General features: G+C 48.9%; 1 protein-coding gene across 5 annotated transcripts in view; it reads right to left on the bottom strand.

The window, feature by feature from the left end:
• Positions 1 to 24,395, bottom strand: part of LOC149365314 (uncharacterized) — a 101,540-nt gene that overhangs the window by 2,875 nt on the left and 74,270 nt on the right. For all 5 annotated transcript variants that reach the window (XM_089541907.1, XM_089541911.1, XM_089541910.1 and 2 more), the window contains 2 exons: positions 13,294 to 13,585; positions 12,895 to 13,111 (listed from right to left, as the gene is read on the bottom strand). In XM_089541907.1, the coding sequence (XP_089398033.1) occupies positions 12,895 to 13,111; positions 13,294 to 13,585 (509 nt within the window). The remainder of the gene's footprint in view (positions 1 to 12,894; positions 13,112 to 13,293; positions 13,586 to 24,395) is intronic.

Below are 24,395 nucleotides of genomic sequence, written 5' to 3'. Positions count from 1 at the left end.
CTTTGTAGCCGTATAGCTGCGCTCGGGTGGATGCCAATGAGTAATTACTCCCTTATTACAAATCTACTCCACCTTGGGGGATTCCCCAAAAAAATTTGACCAACGCCAAGATTTCCTCTGCCGTAGGGCGACTGGAAGACCCCAGCTTTCATAGAGTACGCGAACAGCGCATTGCGGCACCTGGGTCAGCAGGGCATTTCGTATACTTCAAAATGCATGCTTGTACGAAAAAGACAAGGAAAAACGAGGAATGCATACGACGTATACAGAACGCAGAAGAGCACATGCCACATGTGTGGAGCGCACGGCTGCACAAAGTGGCCCAGACGAGAAACTATTACACGAACGCTTTGCACAGTTTTCCAGAAGCAGAGCCCCAGCTTTCCCAGAAAGAAATTGTCGGGTAGTGAGTGTTTGCAGTAGAACAGGACGGCTCTGTCCACCACCAGGACACTTTACCGGTGCTCACAGATTTGGTCAAAAGTGTTCAAGCCACATGGCTTTGCTATGCATCCATGTAGAAATGTAGTTAGCCAGAACAGCAGCTTGGGCTTGTTGTAAATCTTCAATCAAGGAGCAGCGCAAAAACACAGACAGGACACATAGAACGAGAACACACAACGAGCGCTGACTTTCCTCTCTCTCTACAGGGGAGATCCATGTAGAGCCGCACTCATGGAACCAGCAAACATCTAAAGTCTCTGCAGGCTGATGAGTACTCTCGTGCCCATTTTTCAAGGCTTTTCGGTCTTTTGAGGTGCCGTAAGTGCTGCGCGACTCAAAGGCAAATCCTTTGGCCTCGCTGTATATGGGCGTTTGCGCGCGCGCGTACCCACGCACGCGTGCGCGGGACGAGCGGAGTGCGGCTGCAGAAATCGGTGTCAACGAACCACCACTTTTAAAGATTGAGAAATAAAAATGTACCCATTGCTCCAGTGCGAGAAGTACATCGTTAGCGAAAAATGGCCGAAGTGGGACTAACTGGACCACTTGTCGCGACGAGCGGTTAGCCCGTGAGGAGACTATATAACCGCGGCAGAAGTACCCCTGCAGTTGGTCTCCAGTAGATCAACGACTGCTCTTCGAGACTGACGGTTGTGGGGACGCAGTCATTCCCCGGGCTCTGACCCCACAGCACACTTAGTACTTTTTAGTTAACAGTGCACCCACCGCGGCGACCGAATGATTGTGGTGTACTGATAATAAGCACGAGGTAAGCCGAGAGCTCTATTCCCGGCCCGCGGAGGCCGCATTCTGATGTACAGTCGGGGACAAAAGTCTCCGGACCACGTGTTCCTCAAACGAAGCTTATAGCTCTACTATCAGCGGCTGGAGACCGCACTTGTGCAGATGAAAGAACTGTAGTGCGCCAGCCATGGCGCCAGCCCTCGCCGGCACAACTTACGCGTTCTTCTTTCCTACGCCTCCGGCAACGTGAGGTGAACGCCGTTGCGGTCGAAGTGTGCGGTGTACCTTCAAAGGAACCAGACCGCCCCCCGCGCGCCCCCGCATCTGGCGCGCTCTTTCCTTCTCCTCCCTTTTCCCTCTCGCAGCGGCGGGGCACGCCTCCCGCGCTCCCCGCCGCAGCTCCGTTACTCAGAGAATAAACGGTTGAACAGCACAGACGTCTTGTCTTGGCTGAGGATCGCCGAGCAGCTTACGCCCTACAGAACAAAAATTTACCTTTCACCTCCACAAGTGTGGTCTCCAGCCGCCGACTAATGGCAGAGCTATCGGCTTCGTTAGAGGGACACGTAGTCCGGAGACTTTTGTCCCCGACTGTACGCGAAATGAAGAAACAAAAATGTCAGTTAAGGCATCGCTTAAAGCCCACAGCGTTGCGCACAGTGTCTTCGTCCGACTGCTTACATGATGGTCCTTGGTTGGTTGGTTGGTTTATGGGGTTTAACGTCCCAAAGCGACTAAGGCTATGAGATACGCCGTAGTGGAGGGCTCCGGAAATTTCGACCACCTGGGGTTCTTTAACGTGCACTGACATCGCACAGTACACGGGCCTCGAATTTCTCCTCCAAAGAAATTCAGCCGCCGCGGCCGGGATCGAACCCGCGTCTTTCGGGTCAGCAGCCGAGCACCATAGCCACTGAGCCACCGCGGCGGCCCAACATGATGGTGCATGTGGAACGAGGACATGTCTGGTCGAGTTGCCCGTACGGGCCTGGGACAAAGGCGGGGAGGCGATTCAGCAGTGGGGCTACTGAAGCAATGGCCATGGGCTCGATTCCATATTCTGAGCTCAATGCCATACTGCACATGCCCTGCACAAGTGCTGCAATTAGTTGGTTCTTCATCTACCTGAGCCCTATTTTATTTTATTTATTTATTTATTACAGATACCTGCAGCGCCCGAGGGCATTATTGCAGGGGGGGGGGGGGGACACAATAACTTCTGCTCATTTGGCCGAAAGTACACACAATAACAGAAATATAATCACACAACTAATAGATGAGGAGCTGAGCTTCGCCGCATTCGCGGTTTGTATTTACTGTTAACACTTCCCTGCCGTACATTTACTGCACTGCTCCCCTCAGTGATACCCACAAGGCCCTGAGGCTACGCCTCAAGCCAGACAGGAGGTGCGTTTTTTGGGGACCAACTGTGCGGCCATAATCAATACTTCTTCATAGACTAACTGCAAAATGATATCGACTGGAGTTAGCCACCTCGAGATCGTTGGTGGTCAGGAATAAGTTGCATAGTCGGTCCTATTTTGCCCATGTTTTGCCTTAAAGCGTATATACGTATAGCAAAATGATTCCCGACTATCTTAATACACGGCCTCCGCTTTACACGACATCCCATCGAAGGGGCACTGATAATTCACTGAGATTGTGCTATATCAAGCAGTTCCTGCGTTCTAATACGAAGAGGTTAGTGTGATTAGAAACGGAAGTTTCATACGCCACAAAAGAAAAACAAAAAAAAGTGGCTGAGGCTTAATTTGGTTAAGCCTGGAGAATACGAAGCATCATCGTGTCGCGTAATTTGGAGGCGCACAACCAGCGACGGCGCGAGGTGGGCCCCCGTTTCTCCACTGTCGTGACGTCATCGTGTCACGTGGTGTGACGTCATGTATCACGTGATTTGGAGGCGCACAACCACAGCGACGGCGCGAGGTGGGCCCCCGTTTCTAGACTGTCGTGACGTCATCGTGTCACGTGGTGTGACGTCATGTATCACGTGATTTGGAGGCACACAACCACAGCGACGGCGCGAGGTGGGCCCCCGTTTCTCCACTGCCGTGACGTCATCGTGGTGTGACGTCATGAATCACGTGATTTGGAGGCGCATAACCACGGTGAAGGGCTGAAGTGGTAGCTAAAGTAGTATGCTTCGCATAAAAGCGAAATGTACGCATCGGCGCGCTACACCGTTTTCAATAACTTTCGTGATGTCGGGTGCCATTTTTGTTTCCGGACCTCTGGAAACAAAACCATTAAAAGTTTGACTTGGTCAGTGACCCTATGTTTTTATTATGTGGGGCTATAGGTCTCACCGTCACTTCACTGAGCCGCAGGCACTGGTTTCAACCCCGACCGTGGTGGCCGCGTTCGGACGCAGGCATAACGACAAAGGCGCGCGTGTGCAGTGCGATGTCGGCGCCGGTTAAAGACCCCGAAATGGACAAAATTTATCCGGAGCCCTTCACTACGGCGTCCCTCACAGCCCACGCGCCGCTTCGGGACGCTTAACGATTCCATTCCACTGGCGATCACGGACTATATAACGTACTCGACATCACCATCAATCGAGTATCGGTTAAAAAAATAAAAAGTTTCATTTTTAACTTCGAATTCTTCAGTAATAAGACGTCTCTTGTTGCCTGAACAAACACACCTACACAGCCACGAAAAGCCAAACGACAGAATTTTACTCAGAGCAGAAATCAGCCTAACTGTCAACTACAGGAGAAATGCCGTTCTCCCTGAAGCCCACTAACCGCATCCCCGCAGGCTTCCTCTTCTCATCCGCTCAGTGGTTATGGTACTCGGCTGCTGACCCGAAAGTCGCGGGTTCGATCCCGGCCGCGGCGGTTGAAATTTCTTTGGAGGAGAAATTCTAGAGGCCCGTGTATTGTGCGATGTCAGTGCACGTTAAAGAACCCCAGGTGGACAAAATTTCCGGAGCCCTCCACTACGGCGTCTCTCGTAGCCTTAGTCGCTTTGGGACGTTAAACCCCATAAACCAAACCAAACCATCATCCGACAACTGGATTATTCTTTGCCGCCCCCTGCTACATTCAACTTCCCCTGCAATTAAGTCCGTTACCCTAACGTGCCTCGGTGGTTACCTTCTCTTAGTATTGCATGCCCTGTCCAAGTCCAGTTACACTTCACCCACTCGTGCTGGTCCCCCCCCCCCCCCCCCCCCCCCGCCCTTCTCTGTTTCCTTCCTGCCTCTTCACGTTGCCCCAAACGGCTTCCTTTTTATAGCTCACTGCACTGACGTCGATTAAATTTGAAGCCTACACTTTATCCACCACGCCCCACGGGTTGTACCTGTCTCACAGTTTGTGTGTCTCGCCCCTCTGGCAAGGTACAACTACCGTGTACTCCCTTCTTGAAGAATACCGCCAAGCTCAGCATTCCGTTGTAAAGCAACAAGTTGGGCGAGTGGTACACTGGCTCATGGCTTGTCTCTGTTGTAGCGCTGTAACGTTCTTTAAATCAAGTGCTCAGCATCCCTTGGACATGAATACAGCTTTCCCGTTTTTTTTTTTTCGTAAGAAAGTAATTCATCGGTGCATCTTTTTCCGACGAGCACCGAGACAGACAGGACAGGATGAACGGGCGCTGACTCCGGCCAAGTTTATCGAAAAGCACACACGTTACCTTTATTTGGAAGGAAGGCAGTAAGCGAGTGCGCATTTATGACCACATCAAAAAAAAAATCACACTGCAGAGTGAAGAGAAGACAAAATTTTATCGCTATTCTTTAATAATCTAATTCACATGCTCGCAGTGAGACTGAAGTGGTGCTGATGCACGTGTCGCCCCTGTCCCGGATAAAAAAATCAGCACCACTTCAGCCTCCCTGCGAGCAAATGAGATAAGCTTACTAGAAAACAAACGATAGCATTTAGTCTTCCCTTTAACCTACAGCTGTTTTTTGATATGGTTGAAAATGTGCACGCGCTCACTGCCTTCTTTCTAAATAAATGTAGCGAGTGTGCTTTTCAATAAACTTATCTGGAGTCGGCGCCCGTCCTGTCATGTCGGTCTGTGTACTCGCCTGAAAAAAAAAAGGGTAGCGCTGAATCACCTTTTTATAAAATAAAAAAAAGCATTTGCAGCTAGACCCACGATGTGCTTTGTTAAGCGAACACTTTCCTCGAGACTTGTAATGACTAACGCATTACTCCCATCTCGAGTAGCGACGCGCTTATCAGCCCGGCTCCCTTCCGGTGTGATTCAACAACGCTCGCGTGCGCAGAGCGTGGGCGCGCTTTGCACTAGGGCTGCAGAGAGGGAGAGACCCACGTCAACCGGAAGCGCTTCCTGCACGTGAAGCGAGGCAAGCGTGCGTTGCGGAAAGTTTCGTGTGATCGGCACGGAAATGAACGCCGATGACAGGAACTGCTGGCCACCGCCGCAGGCACTGGACGAACGACGCGCGCAATCTCCTCCGTTGTCTTGAAAGCGGCCAGTCAGATCCGCAGAGTCACGTGGCGGTGAATGAACTTCAAAGAGATACCGCCTTTGTTTTTGTTTGTTCATTAAATGCAACGACGCACGTTGCTGGTTAGCCTCCTCTTCTCCTGCTATTAGCTGCCGTTGACGGAAATTGAAACTGCACTAGAAGCTGCACGAAGGTCGCCCTCCGCCTAACCCCCAACACCTCGACTGCCCGTCTCCTCAACCTCGGTACCCACAACACATTTGAGGAGCTGGCAGAAGCCACTCTAACAGCACAGCTGACTCGCCTGTCGGGTACCGAGGCAGGCCGCACTCTGCTCTGTCAGCTAGGCATCGCCCCGATCATCCATCCTACCGAGAAGGCCTCCCTACCTCCAGACCTAGGCTCCGATCTCATCATCCATCCCATCCCTAAGAACATGCACCCGGAGCACGACGGAGAACGCAGGGCAGCCCGCGCCAAAGTCCTGCACAAGCTTTACGGCGACAGTTCCGAGGTAGCCTACGTGGACGTGGCAGCGTATTTGTCGGGCTCTCGCATGGTCCTCGCCGTCGCTAACAATCAGGCCCGATTATCAGGTTCCATCACCACAGACTCATCAGAAATTGCAGAGGAAGCAGTGATTGCGCTCGCTCTCATTTCCACCTTTGCCAACAAAATTCCCTCCGACTCAAAATCCGCCCTATCCAATTTCGCTAAGGGCTGGTATCCCGCACCGCGGCTCGACTTCTACGCTTCTGGCACCCCACCCGCCCCGTAACCCTCATCTGGGCCCCCGCACACGCAGGCCTCCCGGGTAACGAGAAGGTCCACTCCCTCGCCCGAGGTCTCACCTTCCGGGCTGGAGTTGTCCCCCTCCGCCATCCCGGGAGCGTCTGCTTACCTTCAGAGATATCCTTACCCACTACCGAGAAACCCGGCGCGTTTACGCACCGCCGGCTTCCTCCCTAACCCTAACCCAGGCCTCCCACTGGCGCCGACTCTAGACCCGTACTGCTCCCTAGCCTACTCTTCTTCATGCCCGCTACCCCGATCAGTTCCGTTCCTCCTGTAAGCTCTGCAGGAAACCGGGAGACTTTATTCACATTCTCCTCACATGCCCTACCTTCCCACACCCTCCGTCCCCAACCACGGCGGAGTCATACGGGGAGACTCTCCTGGCCAGCTCCGCTGCTGCTGACCAGCGCCGGATAATTACCGACGCCTTAAAGCGGATAGCCTTCCAAGGGCTGTCCATTGCCCTTTAAGAGCAACCCTCTAAGGGTTGCCTCGTGCCATGTAAGGGAAGGCAAGGTTTGCCCCCTCTGCATTGCTTGGCAAGAAATGTTTCCATCACCACCTAAGCAGATAATGAGCAAAATGGAATTAACTGCACCCCATTGCCAATTGGAACGCGCTCATCTGACTGTGACTGATGTCTCCTTGCAGTTAGTCTCTAAGAAAGTAATGGCTGCTCTTTGAGGGGCTAACAGTTGTTACCACGGTGTAAGCTATGTCCTTCAACGTGGTTGTTACTACGCGGTTGGTGCCCGAAGGATTATAGCCCGAACCCTTTTAATCCTTTGTGGCTCAGGATTATAGCCCGAACCTTTTTAATCCTTTGTGGCTCAAGTATGGCTCTCAGCAGTTGTGATGCTGTTACTAGTAACGGCTTTTACTATGCATGATGAACTATAGCTACGAGGTCGCGGGTCGGACTACTGGCCAGCCTTCCATCTCGTGGGGAAATAACCAAACGCCAGAGCAACGACCTCGTAAGTCCAGCAATTATGCCAACAATAAAACCAGAATACCCCAGCATACCCAATAACCCAAATAACCTCGCAATTTGCGCCCCCTCCTCTGACCTAGTTACCGCGGAGTATTCGCGTATTGTACTGATTCAATCTGTGCTCAATCATGTTTGGGTGCGAACGCCCACTTACTAGGACTGTTTTTATTCCTAAAGCCGATTCACTTCATGTTTATTTTACGACCACAGCTGCTTAGTAGAATTTTTGTGGAAAAGGGGGTCACTGCCGCCTTCGTAGTAGTTCGTAGTAAGACTGAGATGTCTTTGTTCTTTTTCTCCTTGAACCCTTATCATCCTCCAGCGCACACCCGTCGGCGGACACGTCGATTACTCAGTGTGACGTCAAATACGGGGCGTGAATGAACGGGTGGACATCCGGTGCTGCATAACAGCAGGAAGAGGAGGCTGCTTAGTAATGCGCATTTTACGCAGCCCGGGAGTTGAACAGGGTGCGTAATCGAGCACTCCACAACCGACAGACGGGTGCACACTGAGTGACCGAATGGTACACGCCACGTTCTAGGCAAACCATCGCTTATCCGCGGGGGAACCGCATAATTAGGATGGACGCTCCCCGCCTGCCAATATACTTTCAGATTTCTGAACCGGCCATGGTGACAGTAGAAACTGCAGGCTCTTCTGGATACTTGTGCGCGTAGTGAGTGGGGACTAATAAGGGAGTAAGTACTAATCGGCAACCACCTAAGCGCAGTCACACGGCTACAAAGAAAAGCTATACACCTCCCATAGAAACTTCGTAAAGAAAAAATTTGTCCTGGTATGGGGTTCGAACCCGTGACCACCGCTTCATCGGAGCAGTCGCTCTACAAACTAAGCTAACCAGGAATTTTTTTTTCTTTCATTTAATTTACTCTACATGGTTCAGAAAGGATTGTGTGCGTGTGCGTGTGCGTGTGCGTGTGCGTGTGCGTGTGCGTGTGCGTGTGCGTGTGCGTGTGCGTGCGTGCGTGCGTGCGTGCGTGTGTGTGTGTGTGTGTGTGTGTGTGTGTGTGTGTGTGTGTGTGTGTGTGTGTGTGTGTGTGTGCGTGTGTATACACAAAAACTATTTACAGAGCACCTAGGTAGGCGCTACGTGGCACAAAATTGATAAAAAACATAACAGCACTAAAAGGCCGGCAAGGATATACAGCGCATCATGAGAGGAAACCAATCCGGTAAAAAGTCTAATCCTTCGTAAATGTCCGTTACCTACAATCGGCGCTTTGGAAGCTGAACTCATCTGTAATTAATGATGAAGAATTTGTCATTCGTGTTCGCTCTCAACATGAATCCTGTTTTTCGAGCAAGATGTCGTTGTTCGCCGCTTGGGAAATGTTTAATCAAGACGTGCGTGCCACAGCAATAGAAATTGGTTCCCTGAGGTCGTTTTACAGGAAATATCAGGAGCAGACACTCAGGAAAAATTTGTACCACCTGTATGAATTGGAATGCGAAGTACCTGGCTTATATGCGGATGAATTTGCTAGTCGCAAAAGTGAGTTACAAAGATTTGATACAGAACGCTACAGGGGTGCCCGTGTTCGATGTCGTACCAAGAGTGATTTGCAATGTGACCACCCGACACGACAGGCTTTGCTTCATGAGCGCCGTCAGGCGACTGCAAAGTTTATTTCGGGGATGATGTCCAATGCCAAACTAAAGACCAGTAAAAATGAGGTGATGTCCGTATTTGTGGATTATTACACATACTTGTTTAGCGTTTTTCCTGCTGCGCATAATTCGGAAATTTTGGCCCATTTCAGCACCTTAGTGAGCCCTTTATCAGAAGACGATTGTTCTGTTATTAGCGGCTCTTTCACGCAGGAAGAGGTAGAACATGAAAGTGATCAGTTACCTGTCTCAAAAACCCCTGGTCCTGACGGAATTTCAGGCGAATTTTACAAGGCTTTTAAATCTATTCTCACTCCTGTCCTGCGGGTCTTCACGGTGGGGTTCGATATAGGAGCCGTTCCTCAGTCTTTTACAAAAACTGCAGGAAGGCTAGCCTATGGTAGTGCATGAGCGAAGTGATCAATAACTCGAAGTGGGAACAGTGTTGCTGAAATCTTTAGGGTCACCTAGCTGAGCCAGAAATTCCAATCCGTGGTTATTATTTAGGCGCTGCTCCGGTGGAGCAGCTTAAGCAAGGCTAGTCCTACTTGTAGCTTGTAACAACCTCAGTCCTTCTGAATGTAACGCTAGCAGACAATCCAAGTATATCTTGAGAACAGCCACTGTGAAAGCGCCGTAGGCGCAGGTAAAGCCTGCAATCCTCTGGGCGTCGCTGTGCCTTCCAGCCCTGTCAGGTCTGTGCACGCAGTGTGCGCTAAAGGAAACAATTGCACAACTCAAGTGAGAAGAGGCGAAACGCAAAGACGGAAAGCCCATTCTGCAGCTTTGTTCTTTTCAGTTTTTCCTTACTCCGCGACAAGGGAACAAACGTAACGAAGTGAACGGCAGTGAAAGAGCACGGGTACATTCAGTTAAGCTTTTAGGAAAGTATGTCCACCGACCCTTCCCGTTTCAGTGCCCTCCAGGGCCACTAGTACCTGGATAATCCCGTTTAAGAGGCAGCCAAGAGCTATTCTTGTAACTAGAAAAAAAAAAAAAAAGAGCTAGAACGAATGGTCTCCGCCAAAACACTTCACTCAACTTCGCACACACCGGTTATCTCTGGCTTCCCCAAAAGCTTAATGGAACCCTGAGTGCCTTTAGACGAAATAAATGACGACGTCGAGCGCAAACCGATCATCTCAGGAGCGGCTCTAGTCTCCTGCTGAACAGAGCAAAGTGCAACGTAGCCAGCAGCAGTTTATGATCGCTTACAAGCTGATTACTCTCAAAATCCCAGAAGTATACAAATAAAGCCCACCCACCAGGGCTTATGACTGAACCAAACTAATCCTAACCAAAACCAGGAACGAAAGAAGCGCGAGCCAGAAAGCACGTGCTTTGTTCCCCGTTCTGCACAAGCACCTTCGTTGCTTCTGCTTTGTATTTGCTTTCTCTTACGCGTTTGATTCGTGCAAGAAAATAGCAAAAGCGGCTTGAGCAGAGGACGGACAGTAGCTCGGCACAAAGGTAGGCAGTTTTAAACCTCGCTGAGACCTATTTCGCGGATTCGATGCCGGCCGCTGCAGCCCCATATTCAATGAAGTCGAAATGAAAAAAAAAAAAAAAAAAGAAGAAGCAAAATATTTCCGCTTGCCCTGAGATTTTTGCAAGCAATGAAGAATCCGAAGTGGTCGATACCGCTCCGGACTCGTCTTCCGATGGCACGGCGGGCCTCGAGGCCCTGCAGTGCAGCTTTAGCAGCTAAGACCCGCAATCAGAGAAGCAGGATCGACAAGTAACCCCCGGTCCACACGAAAAGGAACGCACAAGATATACAGTTCTGGACCTTGGGCCACTACTGAGTGAAGAAATATACATCAGCTTATATTAAAGTATGTCAAGGTTGTATCCCGCCCGTATTCACTTGAGGGACTATTATTGAAAACGAACGATTTAACTTTTACTGCGACACAATTCGAGTTGTCGTCACACCAAAACGCCGTCATGACCGGAACAAGCACTGATGGGCTACCCGTATTGGTCGAGAGAGTCACGTGACCTCGTGACGTCCTCACAACCTGCCCACCGCGGCAGGTGTCAACCCGGCCACCAGATTGTGACCAACCTTCAATTAACTGATGACTGGTCGAGAAAGGTCACGCCGCCTTGTGAAGCCATTACAACCTGCCAAACGGGCTGCGATGACAGCATCCTAGACAGAAAATCGAGATCAGAAATAAAAAATAATGCGATATGTGCAAATGCACGAGCCGCCAGAGCATGGCGGGCACTTGATACTGCAGCTAGCAGTTCAAATATGACACGGTTGATGCACCGACGACTGCAACGAAACTGACGCCAACACGCACGGAAGAAGCAGAGACAAATGTGATATATTGCCACGTATCCCTATAGAGGCCGTCCGTTCGCGCTCAAGGACGCAGGAAAGGGGTGTTATCTTTTTTTTTTTTTTGTGACGCGAGAAGCGACTGGACTAATCTCGATTCATCACAGGCAAGGAGAGCTGCATCTACGTTTTTCCAGATTACTGTAGATGATCTCGACCTGTTATCTCGAAGTTTCCTCGCCGGCTTTAAATTGAGCGGTGCCACGAGCGGCGGGCATTCGTAGTTCGACGACTGATGAGCACGTTTGCTGCTTACGCCGCCGCCGAGTGATTCAGTTCTTTTGCGGGCGCAAGTCAGCCCAAATAAAGAGCTTCGTTTGCAAGTTTTGTTGATATCTTCCTGATTGCTGGATTGCCGTCACTACAACGTGACAATATAATGCTATCGCACTCCACTCTTCAGGTGGGTTTAGCGTCCGTATAGTTCTTTACTGGTTAAGGTCGCGAATTCGCGAACATGCCGACTGTATGCTGTGTACTCATTAGTCAAAGGAGCTTGCATACAAAGTTCGATGTCAACATGTTCTCAGCCAGCGCTTTCCGGTCAAAGTGCTTGGCATCACTCAAAGAAAAATCTGTGCGAAGAGAAAGAGAAAAGGGGTCATGCGAAGGCGTGTCTCACTGCCATCGTCCGACGATTCGTCGTCTCTCATTTTCTCACTGATGTTGCGAGAAAAAGAGGGAGACATTTGTTGGATCAAAAATTGTTCACTGTCTCCGAGCCTTCAAGTTAGGGTTCGAGGCCGTCCAGTTGGTCTTCCACACAACTCGGACTAACTGCACGAAGTAGACCAAATGCAAACTGCTGCGAACTCGGGACACGCCGGTTTCCCAGATTTTAACGCTGCGCGCAAAATTTTAATATTGGTTTCTGAATGTGGGCACATTAGTTACCATTACGTGGACGGAGATCAATATCTTTCCTTCCATTTCTTCATAATTTGAAAACTAAACGGTGAAATTGAGAACGGCACGGTCAGCTAACAGAAAGGACAACGATATAGACAACGTAAGAGACGGCAAGAGGACACCGCTAAGTAGAGGACGAATTCAGGTTCACGCATCCCGGTTGAACCCACGAGGGAAAAATTCACTCGGAGGAGACATCTGGACGAAGTACGGTACGGGCGAAATGGGCGAAGGACGGTACGTCAGGGTAACAGTTTTTCGCCGCAGGGCGGGAAACACAGCAAAAAACTGCAAAGCGCCCAGTGCGGAGATTCGATTAGGACACCTGCGTGGATATAGTACGGTTGCTGTGGACGCCGTACTGCGCTAGCAGTGAGTGCAACTGGGCTCAGGGTGGTGTTGGTGACGACGTATTTGTATGACACAGCCACGCATTGAGACGGCAGATAAGTTTGCTGCAAGGTGTCCAACGTAGCACGTGGACCACCTGCCACAAACAGGCTTCAGAGAGACCAACATCGGCGAAATCTGAGATTGGGGGTTTTGAGGCTATGGCACTAAAAAGCATGCGCTTACGCAGGTACGCAGCCAAGGCGGGGCCTCCTGCGAATGTGGAAGTTGAGGAGGAGGAGGAGGTGGATGATGTGATGGAGGAGGTGGCGCTTGCAGCATCTGCCGCAGCGGAAGATGAGGCCGTCGGCAATCGGGCCACGACGCTGACTGCGCCCCCGACGACCAGGACCACGAAGACGGCCGCGGCGAAGACTCCTGGCCCGCCTCCTCACGCCACGACCTGTGACAAGGGAACACACATCGCAGCGTCCCACACGCGAAGATGACGGCGGGCCAGCGTGACGTATTTCATGTTCAAAGAGCATGAAAAACACAGGTAATGCTGGCGGCCGCCCTATCAAGAGGGCTACGAGAGACTATTGATGAAGCCAGGGCGCCAGCCTCTTCAACAGGCATGCTTACCCGCAGTGACCGTGGGCAGCCGCCGTCCGCACCGGCAGCAGAGGCGGCGGGAGAAGGCCCCGGTCTCCCCACCGGCTGGGTCCTGGCACAGGCGCCAACACCGGCGGCCGCCAGGCGGCGACCCTCGCCGGGTCGTCGGCCCAAGTCACAAGGAACGACGCAGTTGACGAGACGGCACGCGCGCGCCAGAGCTCAGCGTCCGCGCCCGCTTCGTACCGCTCCTCTTCCGCCTCCTCCTCCTCCTCACCTGCCCTGGTGGGGAAGTCAGGCAGCAGTCTAGACGCCGGGGTCGCTGCGGACGCACACGCACACAAAGAGAAGCGCAGCGACGATAGGGGCGCACGCTCATCACAATCACCGACATAACCCAAGTTAAGTGTAGAGTAATACAAAGGTCTCTCCTTACGGCCTCCACTGTTAATGCACAATTAATTTGAGGGCTCCTTCTGGAGGCTTCTTGTCCCCAGTTTTCGAAAGGAATTCAAATTAGGAAAGGGGATGGCGCCTTGCCTGGCATTTCATTGGCTTTTCGCCGATCTCTGACACTGGTACTTGTCTCAATAAACTTATCTTATAACGGGTCCGCAGGGTCAGACCCTATAATAAACAGAATAAATGCACCCAGCGATTCGCGATTCGTATCTGTGAGGGCCAGTCCTGTCAGTACTTAAATATATAACAAGTCACTCATTGTATGTACATTATTTTGTTGGGATTGATAATACTGATGAATGTTAATGCCGCAAGGACATCTGTGGCCATGCGCGCCATGGCGCAAGATGTTATCGTCTACTCAACGTGCGGCGAAATCCCATTTACCAAGAATTTCACCTTAATAACGCCGAGAACCAGGCAAATAGAAAGCCCGTAGCCCCTGTATCACAGCCGGGTACCCGGCGGCACTGGAGATCGAACCCCGCACCTCACATGTGCAAAGCTAATTAATGCTTAAACCACTAGGCCACCGCTGCGATCATTTTATCAGGGTGAATATGGAGAGGTGGTAATCGCAAAACTGCGCGTTTGGAGCTCGTCCTGAATGACATCATAAGCATGTCATCCAAAGTCAACGATCTGCTTCCTGCTCACACAATGTTCTTTACTTCGCTTACGTGTTTTTGGTGTCCCTTAAAGAGACTAGCAAAAATGCTCATAGGACGGAACGCACTCTGGCAGCTGTCGTTTCGGGGCACCCGACATCGCGTTGTGGTAACTGATACGTCCACACTGTCATCGAGAAAAGGTTTTCTATAGCTTGTTGCGGCCCTCAGAAGATTAGCAGCCTCTACGGGCAACGTGTACTAACCTATTCTCAGGGGAATATATGTGGACCGCTTAAACTTTTCATGTGATGGCTTCACGCGTATCCAGTAAACAAGCAGCCTCCATTGCAAAATAAAAATATACACTGCAATACCACCTCTTCACAAAGGCACCACAAAGCTATGACCACGCGCTCTACAGTAACTCGAGCCGACTGTCATGTGTTTGTTCGCGCCTTTATAATGTATTCTATGGAAGTTCGAATTACTTGCGTCTCTAACTGTGTAGATATAGGCGTTCTGGTGCTCCTGAGGTCGCAGTGAAAGATGCTATTTCCAGCTCAGTCGACTGCGTATACAATGGTACGGCAAAACTGCGCTGACGGACGGGACGGAAGAAGATGAGACAAACACAGCGCATGTGTTTGTCTCATCTTCATCCGTCCCGTCCGTCAGCGCTGTTTTGCCGTATACCATTCAACATGAACCAACCAGCCCGACTCAGCCCTCTCTTTGCGTATACAAGTGGACAATGCAAATAGGCAAGATTTCTGCGCGATGTCAGTGCACGTTTAGGAACCACTGGTGGTCGAAATTAGGAGCCCTCCACCGTAACGTCCTCACACCCAAGGTATACAGCTTGGCCATAAATCCACAGCAAGGCATGCGATTGCCGTAACTGAACGCAGGCGGGTGTTTCAGGATCTAAGATTCCGGTGAGGCAATGGAGGAAATTCATATTTTATCTTCAAAACAGAACTTATCCCTTACGTTTACCTGTAGCTACAATATGTATGAACTAAATCTAAATTTGATGGAAACCAGCGAATACGAACACTGGTTTCGCCCGTCCAAAGTAAGCCAGTCGAACAAAAGCGACAGAACCATGTTTAAAATACGAAAAAAATGTTTTGTGGTTTTTTTCGCACCAACAAATTGTTTTCTTTGTTTTGAAGTATTCTTCTGCAGTACTGTAGTTTTTTATGCACTATTTGTCGATAGTTCTGTTGCCCTTTTCTGCGATAACCGCACAAAATTTCTGTTGTGCTACAAGAATTTCTGTTGTTACTACAAGTTGTTGGTCACAAGCATTACAGAAAATCTGTTATATGAGTTGTGTTTTTCGATTAGGAATGTGCACGAACTAGCCCGGCAACCCGCGCTTCGGAAGCTACAAACTCATAAAATACAATTCATAATTTTTAAATGCACAAGATATGCTGTTTTCAATATGAACATGGAAATGCGCTTCTCCGCTGTGTTGCGCGGTAAGCGTGGAAGTTAATCCGCCCACGCGATCTGTTTTATTTACTCGTACTCATTACTCCAAGTGGCAATTCGGAAAGACCAGGTTGCGCGTTCATAAATACCTAAACTTGTAATTACCAGCAAGAGAAAGAATTGCCCTCAAATAACAATGTGCGGCAGTACTTAAAGTCGGCGTTACCGCATCAAGTTCGCGCGATAAAAGGACAGCTGAAAAACGATTGATTGGTTTCCATGTTTCATTAAAAATCAGTGGAGTGTTTGCTGTGAGCAGTAGCATCCTTCAGTATCTCAGCAAAGTGCTTACTGAAATTGGTAATGTTACAAAGATCAGTTTATTTCTTCAATAACATAACTGGCGCGTTTGAAGATGAAATAGTACCTATTAGGTCGATAAATGATACCCATGAAATGATAACGTAAAATGATGCCGTTAACAATAAAACCAAAAGAAAAGAAAGCTCGATCCATACCGATGTTTGAAAGAGCAATGTGAATACAAATTGGCCCCACCTGCAGCTTTTAAAACATCGCACAAAGCGACCACAGTCGGCGATCAACTCAACTCATGGCTGCAGCACCTGTGGGCGTTGAACATCTAACTTGCCCGCAGGCATAACTTGCTTATTCTGGGTCTAAATGATTCCTCAAAAGAGAGCTGGTCTGAATCTGACAAAAATGTGCGCGAATTCTTCTCATCGCATCTTAACCAAAATGTTCCACCTGAAAGCATCGAAAGGGCTCATCGAATAGGTCGCTTTGGAGTAGGAAAGCACCGACTGATTGTCGTTAAATATTGTAGTTATAAAGTCAAAGACAATATCTTATCGTGCGGCTTTAAGCTAAAGGACACTAAGTTTGCCATACGCGAAGACTTCACGCCCGCAGTCAGAAAGGCACGCTTCAGGCTTTCCCAATACGCACGTGACCTGGCTTTTCCTTCCATGTTACGATTTGATAAGCTCCTCGGCAACAAAAAGTGCCTTGTCTATGATTTTGAACATGACCGTGTCGTCGAGCTTCGAGAATGACAGAAAGGGAGGCAACTGCCCGCTCCGCTGCTCGTGCCCACCTTTCAATCTGTGCCCTTGGCGTCATCAAATTTTGAATTGATAACTCTCGTCGTGAATTGCAGGAGTATCAAAAATAAAACTGATGAATTTGCTACTTTTGTTTCCTCTGTAAAACCTCATGTTATAACTGGCACTGAATCACGGCTGGATAATTCCGTTCTCAGCTCTGAAGTATTTCCCACTGGTTATGACGCGTACCGTAGCGATCGACACTTGCATGGTGGGGGGGTTCTTACTTGTTGACCAGTGTTTTAGCTCTTCATTAATAATAGCGCCTCTATTTGGCTGCTAGTCAGTATGGTGCAATCTTCGCCTAAACAATGGAAAGAATTTGGCTATTGGCTCAGTCTACCGTCCTCCTTCCGCTACCACCCTGTCGCTTTCAGTTCGCTGTCCGAATTTCTACTCAGCTTAAACAATGACTTTCTTTTTGGTGGGGACTTCAACATGCCTGATTTCAAATGGGTAGACTACAAACCTCTTCGTACGAATCATTCTTCATTATCTTCATCCTTTTATGACTTAATTACTATTAATGACCTATATCAGTACGTCACTGAACCTACACGAGAAACTGAGCACTCATCTTCAGTGTTAGATTTACTGTTCTGCAACTGGCCTTTAGTAGTGCGTGACACTGTGGTCATACCAGGAATAAGCGACCACAGTTGTGTTGTCACTAATGTTAGACATTTTCCCTATTTAATTTCAAGAGGTTGACCTCGAAAGGTTTTCTTTTTTAATAAGGGAGACTATACATCAATGAAAAACGAACTTGCGCCTTTCCTTCCTGAGTTTATTAATCTTAACCAGAATTTAGATTGTAGTTCCCTTTGGTAAGTATTCAAGAATAAGCTGGAATGCCTAATTGATCAATATATCCCATCTAAAAGCCTTTCCGGAAAACGCCGCCGCGACAAACCGTGGATCATACGGCAGACCAGACGGCTTATCAGGAAAAAACATCGCCTTCTAGAATCATAAAAAAAAAAAATCTGTGCCCTGCAGTATTGCAGTCGATTCGTGCTCTTGGCAGTACACTAAAAACTGAAATTAAAGCTCTTAAGGATAGCTTTTTAAATGACTTGGGATCAAAACTGCGTAATAATCCTAAAGAATTGTGGACGTTTTTGAAACACAACGGACGTGAACCAGTCGGAATACCGAATTTAGACCACGATGGTGAAGTTATTACTAATGATGGTGATAAGGCATGCTGCTTTAATGCTTTTTTCCAGTCTTCTTTTGCGCCAATGTACTACATCAGAGAACTTCCGTTAACTCGTGAATTTGTCACTGAAACCACGTCTGAATTGGTTTTTACTCACCAAGGTGTGTTAAAATTGCTTAGTAATATCAATTCATCTTCTGCCGGTGGTCCTGATGGCGTTCCTAACTTTGTTTTAAAGTTATGCGCGTCACTTAAGTTATTCACGAGCATCACTCAAGTTGGCGTATCTGCCAAATGACTGGAAAACTGCTAATGTGGTAGCAGTGCATAAAAGTGGTTCAAAAAGCTCTGTTGTTAATTATCGACCGATTTCTTTAACCAGTGTGTGCTGTAAAACGTTGGAGCACATAATATATAGCACAGTCATGAAACATCTTGACTCTCATGAGTATTTTACAGAAGTTCAGCATGGATTTAGGACAGGTTCTTCCTGTACTACGCAGTTGCTTGAGTTTAGTAATGATCTGGTTTCTTCCCTTGACCGTAGCTCTCAAATAGATTGCGTATTTCTCGATTTTAAGAAAGCCTTTGACAGTGTACCTCATTTACTATTATTACATAAGTTAGGTTGTCTTGGTCTGGACCCCAGTGTCATCGATTGCCTTCATTCGTATCTTCAGGGCCGCATGAAGCGTGTTTTGATTAATGGTTCGCACTCAGGTTATGTAAATGTTTCCTCAGGTGTACCGCAGGGGTCTGTTCTTGGACCCCTTCTTTTTCTGATTTATAACAATGATATTGTTTTGGATCTTACCTGCAAAGTTCGGCTCTATGCTTACGGTTGTGTCGTTTACCATGTTGTGGAAAGTTCCTCTGATGCGTTAAAACTACAGCGAAACTTGGATTCCATCCAGTCCTGGTGCTCAAAATGGCAAATGTCTTTGAACGCCACAAAATGCCAATTTGTCTCTTTCACTCGAAAGCGTTCTCCATTACAAACAAATTACTCACTACATAATGTTCCCTTGCAAAAAGTACTTGAATATAAGCACCTCGGCGTTTATTTTACATCTAACCTAACATGGACGAGGCAAGTTTAGTACACTACATGCAATGCCTGCAGAATGCTTATTTCTTAAAACGAAATTTCAATAAAGCACCGTCTAATGTCAAACAACTCCTGTATTTCACTTACATCCGACCAATTCTTGAATATGCCTGCCCTGTATGGGACCCTCAGTTTGCTTACTTATGTGATATGCTCGAGCGCGTCCAAAATAATGCTGCGAGATTTGTGTCCAATGATTACAGCTTCTCAACTAGTGTCACGTCTCTTAAAAACCACCTTGGCTGGGAATCTTTAACTAACCGTAAGAAACATTTGAGATTACAAATCATGCATCGCATCTATTTTGGAAAGCTGAGCATTGACAAAGACCGGTATCTGCTTCAACCTCACTTTTTTTCTAGACGAGTTGATCATCAGTGGAAGATCCGAGAGATTAAATGTCGCACAGATGTTTACAAAACCTCGTTCTTTCCACGGACGATCAATGAGTGGAACAGGCTACCAGCCGGCGTCACTGAGTGCTGCACGGAAGGTCAATTCCGCGCATTCTTATCTGATGTGTGACGTGGCGCGCAGTTGTCTTGCACGTGTCTTTTTCATTTCATTAGTGTCATTTTATTTGTGGAGCGTGGTTGTCTTCCTGCAGTGCATGCTTTTCCTCATCTATTAGTTGTGTGATTGTATTTCTGTTATGTGTACTTTCGGCCAAATGAGCAGAAGTTATTGTGTCCCCCCCCCCCCCCCCTGCAATAATGCTCTCGGGACTGCAGGTGTCTGTAATAAATAAATAAATCTCGCATAATAAATTATCTCCACAAGAAACAGGAATCCTTTAGTCCGCGTTACTGTTCTTGTTAGTGGCGAAAAAGCACGCATGATAAGCAAACTGTTGAATTAAGAGGACACTCATTTACATGGAATAAACATCGCGGATAACTATATATGCATCACACATAACCTTCTAGGAACTTTTTTTCACCGCAGCGGCGGCCTAATGGTTTGAGCATCCGACTGCTATGTAACAGGTTATCGCTGCAGCAAGAAAAAAAAAGAAATTACACTGTCCTGGCATACATCTCAGCAGACACCGGCGACAGCAGAAAGGCCTCTGCTGCCTTCGAACTCCAGCTATGCACCTTTCCTGTTTTAGCCACCCAAGCACCATCTTACCTCACGTCACGGCACTGAAAGTGCGCCACAATTTACTCCGACAGACCACTCCGCACAGCTGGTGCACAACAGGCCTTAAGTACACGGCGACGACCAAGCGAGACCGGAGAGCCGACTTATCGGTGATGAGAAACGAAGGATGCGGGCGGGGTACGAACACGACAGCCGACACACCTCCTTTCACGCCCCCCCCCCCCCCCCCTCCTTCCGACACCTCAGCTCTCAACTCGATTTGAGAACAAAAGCTCCCCAACGAGACCCGACCGAATCAAGGACGTGAAGCACAAGGAAAAGACAGCTTAGGCAATGAAAGAAAGAAGAGTGAAAGGTGTGTAAGAAGAGTAGCAGCTATATGCCGCTCTTCGCGCGCCTTAATTTGCGGCCAGGGGGCGAACGCGAGCGCGACGCGATTCCATTACAAAAGCGAAAGAAACAATATTTCCGTTACAATTTCTTTCAAGCTCGCTTCTTTACTTCGATTTTCACCGCCCCGAATGACGCACCTTCCATCTCCGCTGTCCTGTTCTGCTAAGGCGATTAGCGCCCTCACCCTTTTCTTCCCTTTCCTCTGTGCACGGGCTTAGCGGGCCTCTGTAAGGAAACACAGCGTCACTGCCACGTAGATGGAGAGGGAGAGACAGGAGTGTTCCCACTGCTGTCGACGTCGTCGAATCGAGAACGGATCTAATTTACCTCAGGGCGCGGAAAGAAATCCGGAAGCCAGAAGCAGCAGCAGCGAAGGACGCTTGTTGGAGTTTCAGACTGAGGAAGTATGTGTGTGCGTTCGTGCTCAGGGGAGGGAGGGTGAGGCTGACTCTATCTTCTCATCCAGCCTTTTCCAGAATAACTTTTTTCTCTCAAAATTCGCCCTCCATTGCTTCGTTTTTGTCTTTTGTTTCTCCTTTTAACCTTTATGTTTTTAAACTCCAGTTCTCTGCTGCCCTTCCTTCCCACCCTTTTCGCCTTAATTGCACTCGGCGTTCACTCCACGCCTTATATTTCGACCAGTCTTCTTCCGTACTTTCCCACCTCCGTGGGGCCACTTTCTCACAATGCCTTGCTCCCCAAGCCAAGGCGATCCTTTTATCTTTCGCCCCTCGTCCTCACAATACTGCTTTTTGTTCTATCATTCTTCACTTTGGCTGCTTGCTCCTTTGCACCTCCTTTCCGTGGCCCACTGTTCCGCTGCGGCCTATCCGGTACTCCGCTCCCGGTACGTTGTTCGCTGTACACTCCCTCCCTCCCTCTCTTTCCCCCCTCCTCTTTTTCCCTTCGTTCCTGTTCCTCTGTGAAAGGTCTCTCTGCTCAGCACCCGCCTCGTAACGCTTTGTTTTCCCTGAACTCATCTTCCTTTCCACCTTCTAATTCCCCAGGGGCCTCAGATGCGACAAGTCCAGCACAGCTACCCCACTGTTTTTTTTTTTTACTTTCAGATGGAACTGAGAAAAGGGCGCGCAAAGAAAAAGGAAAAAAAAAAAGAAACGGCCCAGTCAGCGTTTCCACGTGTACTCCCCTTGAAAGGGACATGGTTTTAGAAATCGAGAGGACCGCAACAAACCTCACCAAAGGCAGCAGCAGCAGTAGCAGCTCTACAGCGGTAGAATGGCCGGCAGCCCAGTTTCCCCGTTGGCAGCTCCTTCTATTTCACTCTACCGCTCGATCCCCTATACGCATGCGCCGACCGAGAAGCGCATGCGCACTGCGGAACCCGTCGTCGTCTTCACGCGCCGTTAGGCTGAGCTACGCGCGAAATGCACAGCGGCTGCTAAGCGCGCCGCGAGGGCTTCCTTCCCGGCGGAAGCCACGGAGGCGTGAACACTGGCTGCGGCGAGACGACGAACCCCCCGACTAATTAAAAACGCCGCGCTCCGCCTACCTCAAACACACACGCACACATATATATGTAGATATATATAGCCAGCCAGCGCCGCCGTGGCATAGAGCGGTGTTCAGCGAGAGCAGCGCCGCGGCGATTTCAAGTGTGCGGCTCGAATATTAGGCTTCCGGCAGTCTCTATTAATCTGCGAGACAGCTTTGGAGCGATACCTTCTGGTGGGACTCCCTCCGGGATATACAACGCCGCTGTTTCGTAGTACGTCGTAACAAATACTTCCTCCATCTGCTGCTAAGAATGACGTTGCACAGGCGCACCAGAGTCATAACGGACGTGAGGGCCCGGAGAGAGGGCCGTATGGAGAATGTGCCGCTCAACACACCAGCCAGAAAGGAGTTAAAGCGGTGTATAATTAGCCCTTCTGAGAACTAACTGCGTTGCCAAAACCAAAGGCAAACCATTACTCTCTAATAAACTAAATAAAAAGGGATTAGTCACAGTTACTCTCTTCGCAGAACAACTGTTCGTCGCGAAGGCTAAGTGCTGCGCTATGGTGGGGTGTTCCTAATAAAAGCGGCCTTCTTGGGTAGCTTAACCCGGCCACTATGGCAGCATAACAGCGGGTCACATTAACAGAACATACCCTGTATACAAGGCAGCACAGGCTCAAGACAGGCGGTTGAGCGAGCAAAATACAGTTGTTTACATGTGGAAAGCAAGAGAGGAATAAGCAGAGAAATAAAAAAAAATCAGGCGATTTAGCGTGATTAAGTGGCTTTTGAAGAAAGGAAATGGCGCAGTTGGGCCAAATGCGAATTACGAGCACTAGCACTCCAGTCCCCTCGGTTTCGGTTCGAGGCTCGGTTTTCAAGGTCAAAGAGGCTTCAGACAAGTGTTCGGTGAAATTGGTGAATGGGGGTCTTAGTGCTGCCGCACTTTTATTGGATGGGCACTTAAGTTCCGCCTTCAGGTTATGACGCGATATCACTCGTGAGTTAACGCCCATATATGTGATATTGGTCGTCCTCTACCTTAGATTCATAGATCACTGGAAGTCGTCATACCCCTACTGGCGCAGTGGTACAACGGTTAAGCGATGCGCAACTGCCCTGTGATGGCACGCGCTGCCATTGGTGGGGCTTGTGTGACCACAGTTTCTCTTCCCTAGCAACCTCTCCCGTTTAAACTGCGACCTGTTATTTAAACAGTCACGTGCAACGGCGGGCAATTGGCTGACAACTCGATTGACAGGTTACGATGGTCAACCTGCCCCCACGGGGCCACCTAGGTAGCCTACATTGGTTGCTTTAAGGTCTATAGCAGGCTTCAGAAAATGATGGCTTGGTGTGGTTTATGGGGGTTAACGTCCCAAAGCGACTCAGGCTATGAGGGACGCCGTAGTGAAGGGTTCCGGAAATTTCGACCCCTGGGGCTCTTTAACGTGCACTGAGAGAAAATAATCGGCAGATTGGTTGCGTACGGACTTAAAATGTTCACTGTGTCGTGGGTCACCGATGAGTCACATCATTTATTCATGATTTGCGGCCACGAACATTGGGTCACATGATGAAGCCGTGGTTACGATTTTATTGTGAGGTCTAAGAAGGAGCTGAAGGGAAGAATGGCGCAGCATCTAGTAACGAAGGCAGCTGGGGAGCACACACGCGCTCTCCTGCTGTCTTCGTTACTCGATGCTGCGCCATTCTTCCCTTAGCATGCCTGACCAACTTGCCCAATCCTATGCGCATCCTAAGAAGGAGCACATCGCAATAAAATCTGTACCACGGCTTTACCATGTGATCCGGTATTCGTGGCCGCAAAATGTGGGTAAATGAGGTGACCCACAAGTGACCAAGGACGCAGTGAACGTGTTAAGTACTAACGCATTAAACTGTTCTTTTTTTTTTAGAAAACGAAAGGACGCAGCAACTGTCGCACTTCTCGGCGTAAAGAAGGAAGAGAGAAAGAGGTCCCGTAGTAAAGGGTTCTGGAATGAATTGGACCACATGGGGACATTTGACGTGCATTGACATCGCGCAGCACACGATTGTTCCTTGAGTTTCGCCGCCATCAAAGCCGAGCTCTCCGGCCCTGTGACCGAGGGACCTAATCCCAGAGCCACCGCTGTGGATACAAAACAACGTTATAAAAGAAGTAGAATTTGAATGAAGAGAAAATATTTTTCGAAAGTTTTGTATGTGATAGCTTCCAGAACAATATTATCAAAATGAAGGGCATTTAGCTGACGCGGTAGTAC

The sequence above is a fragment of the Amblyomma mixtum genome, chromosome 1 (genome assembly GCF_055824585.1).
Source record: "Amblyomma mixtum isolate Tamu chromosome 1, ASM5582458v1, whole genome shotgun sequence".
NCBI lineage: Eukaryota > Metazoa > Arthropoda > Arachnida > Ixodida > Ixodidae > Amblyomma > Amblyomma mixtum.
The sequence above is the reverse complement of the archived record's forward strand: the minus strand, read 5'-3'. Positions and strand labels throughout refer to the sequence as shown.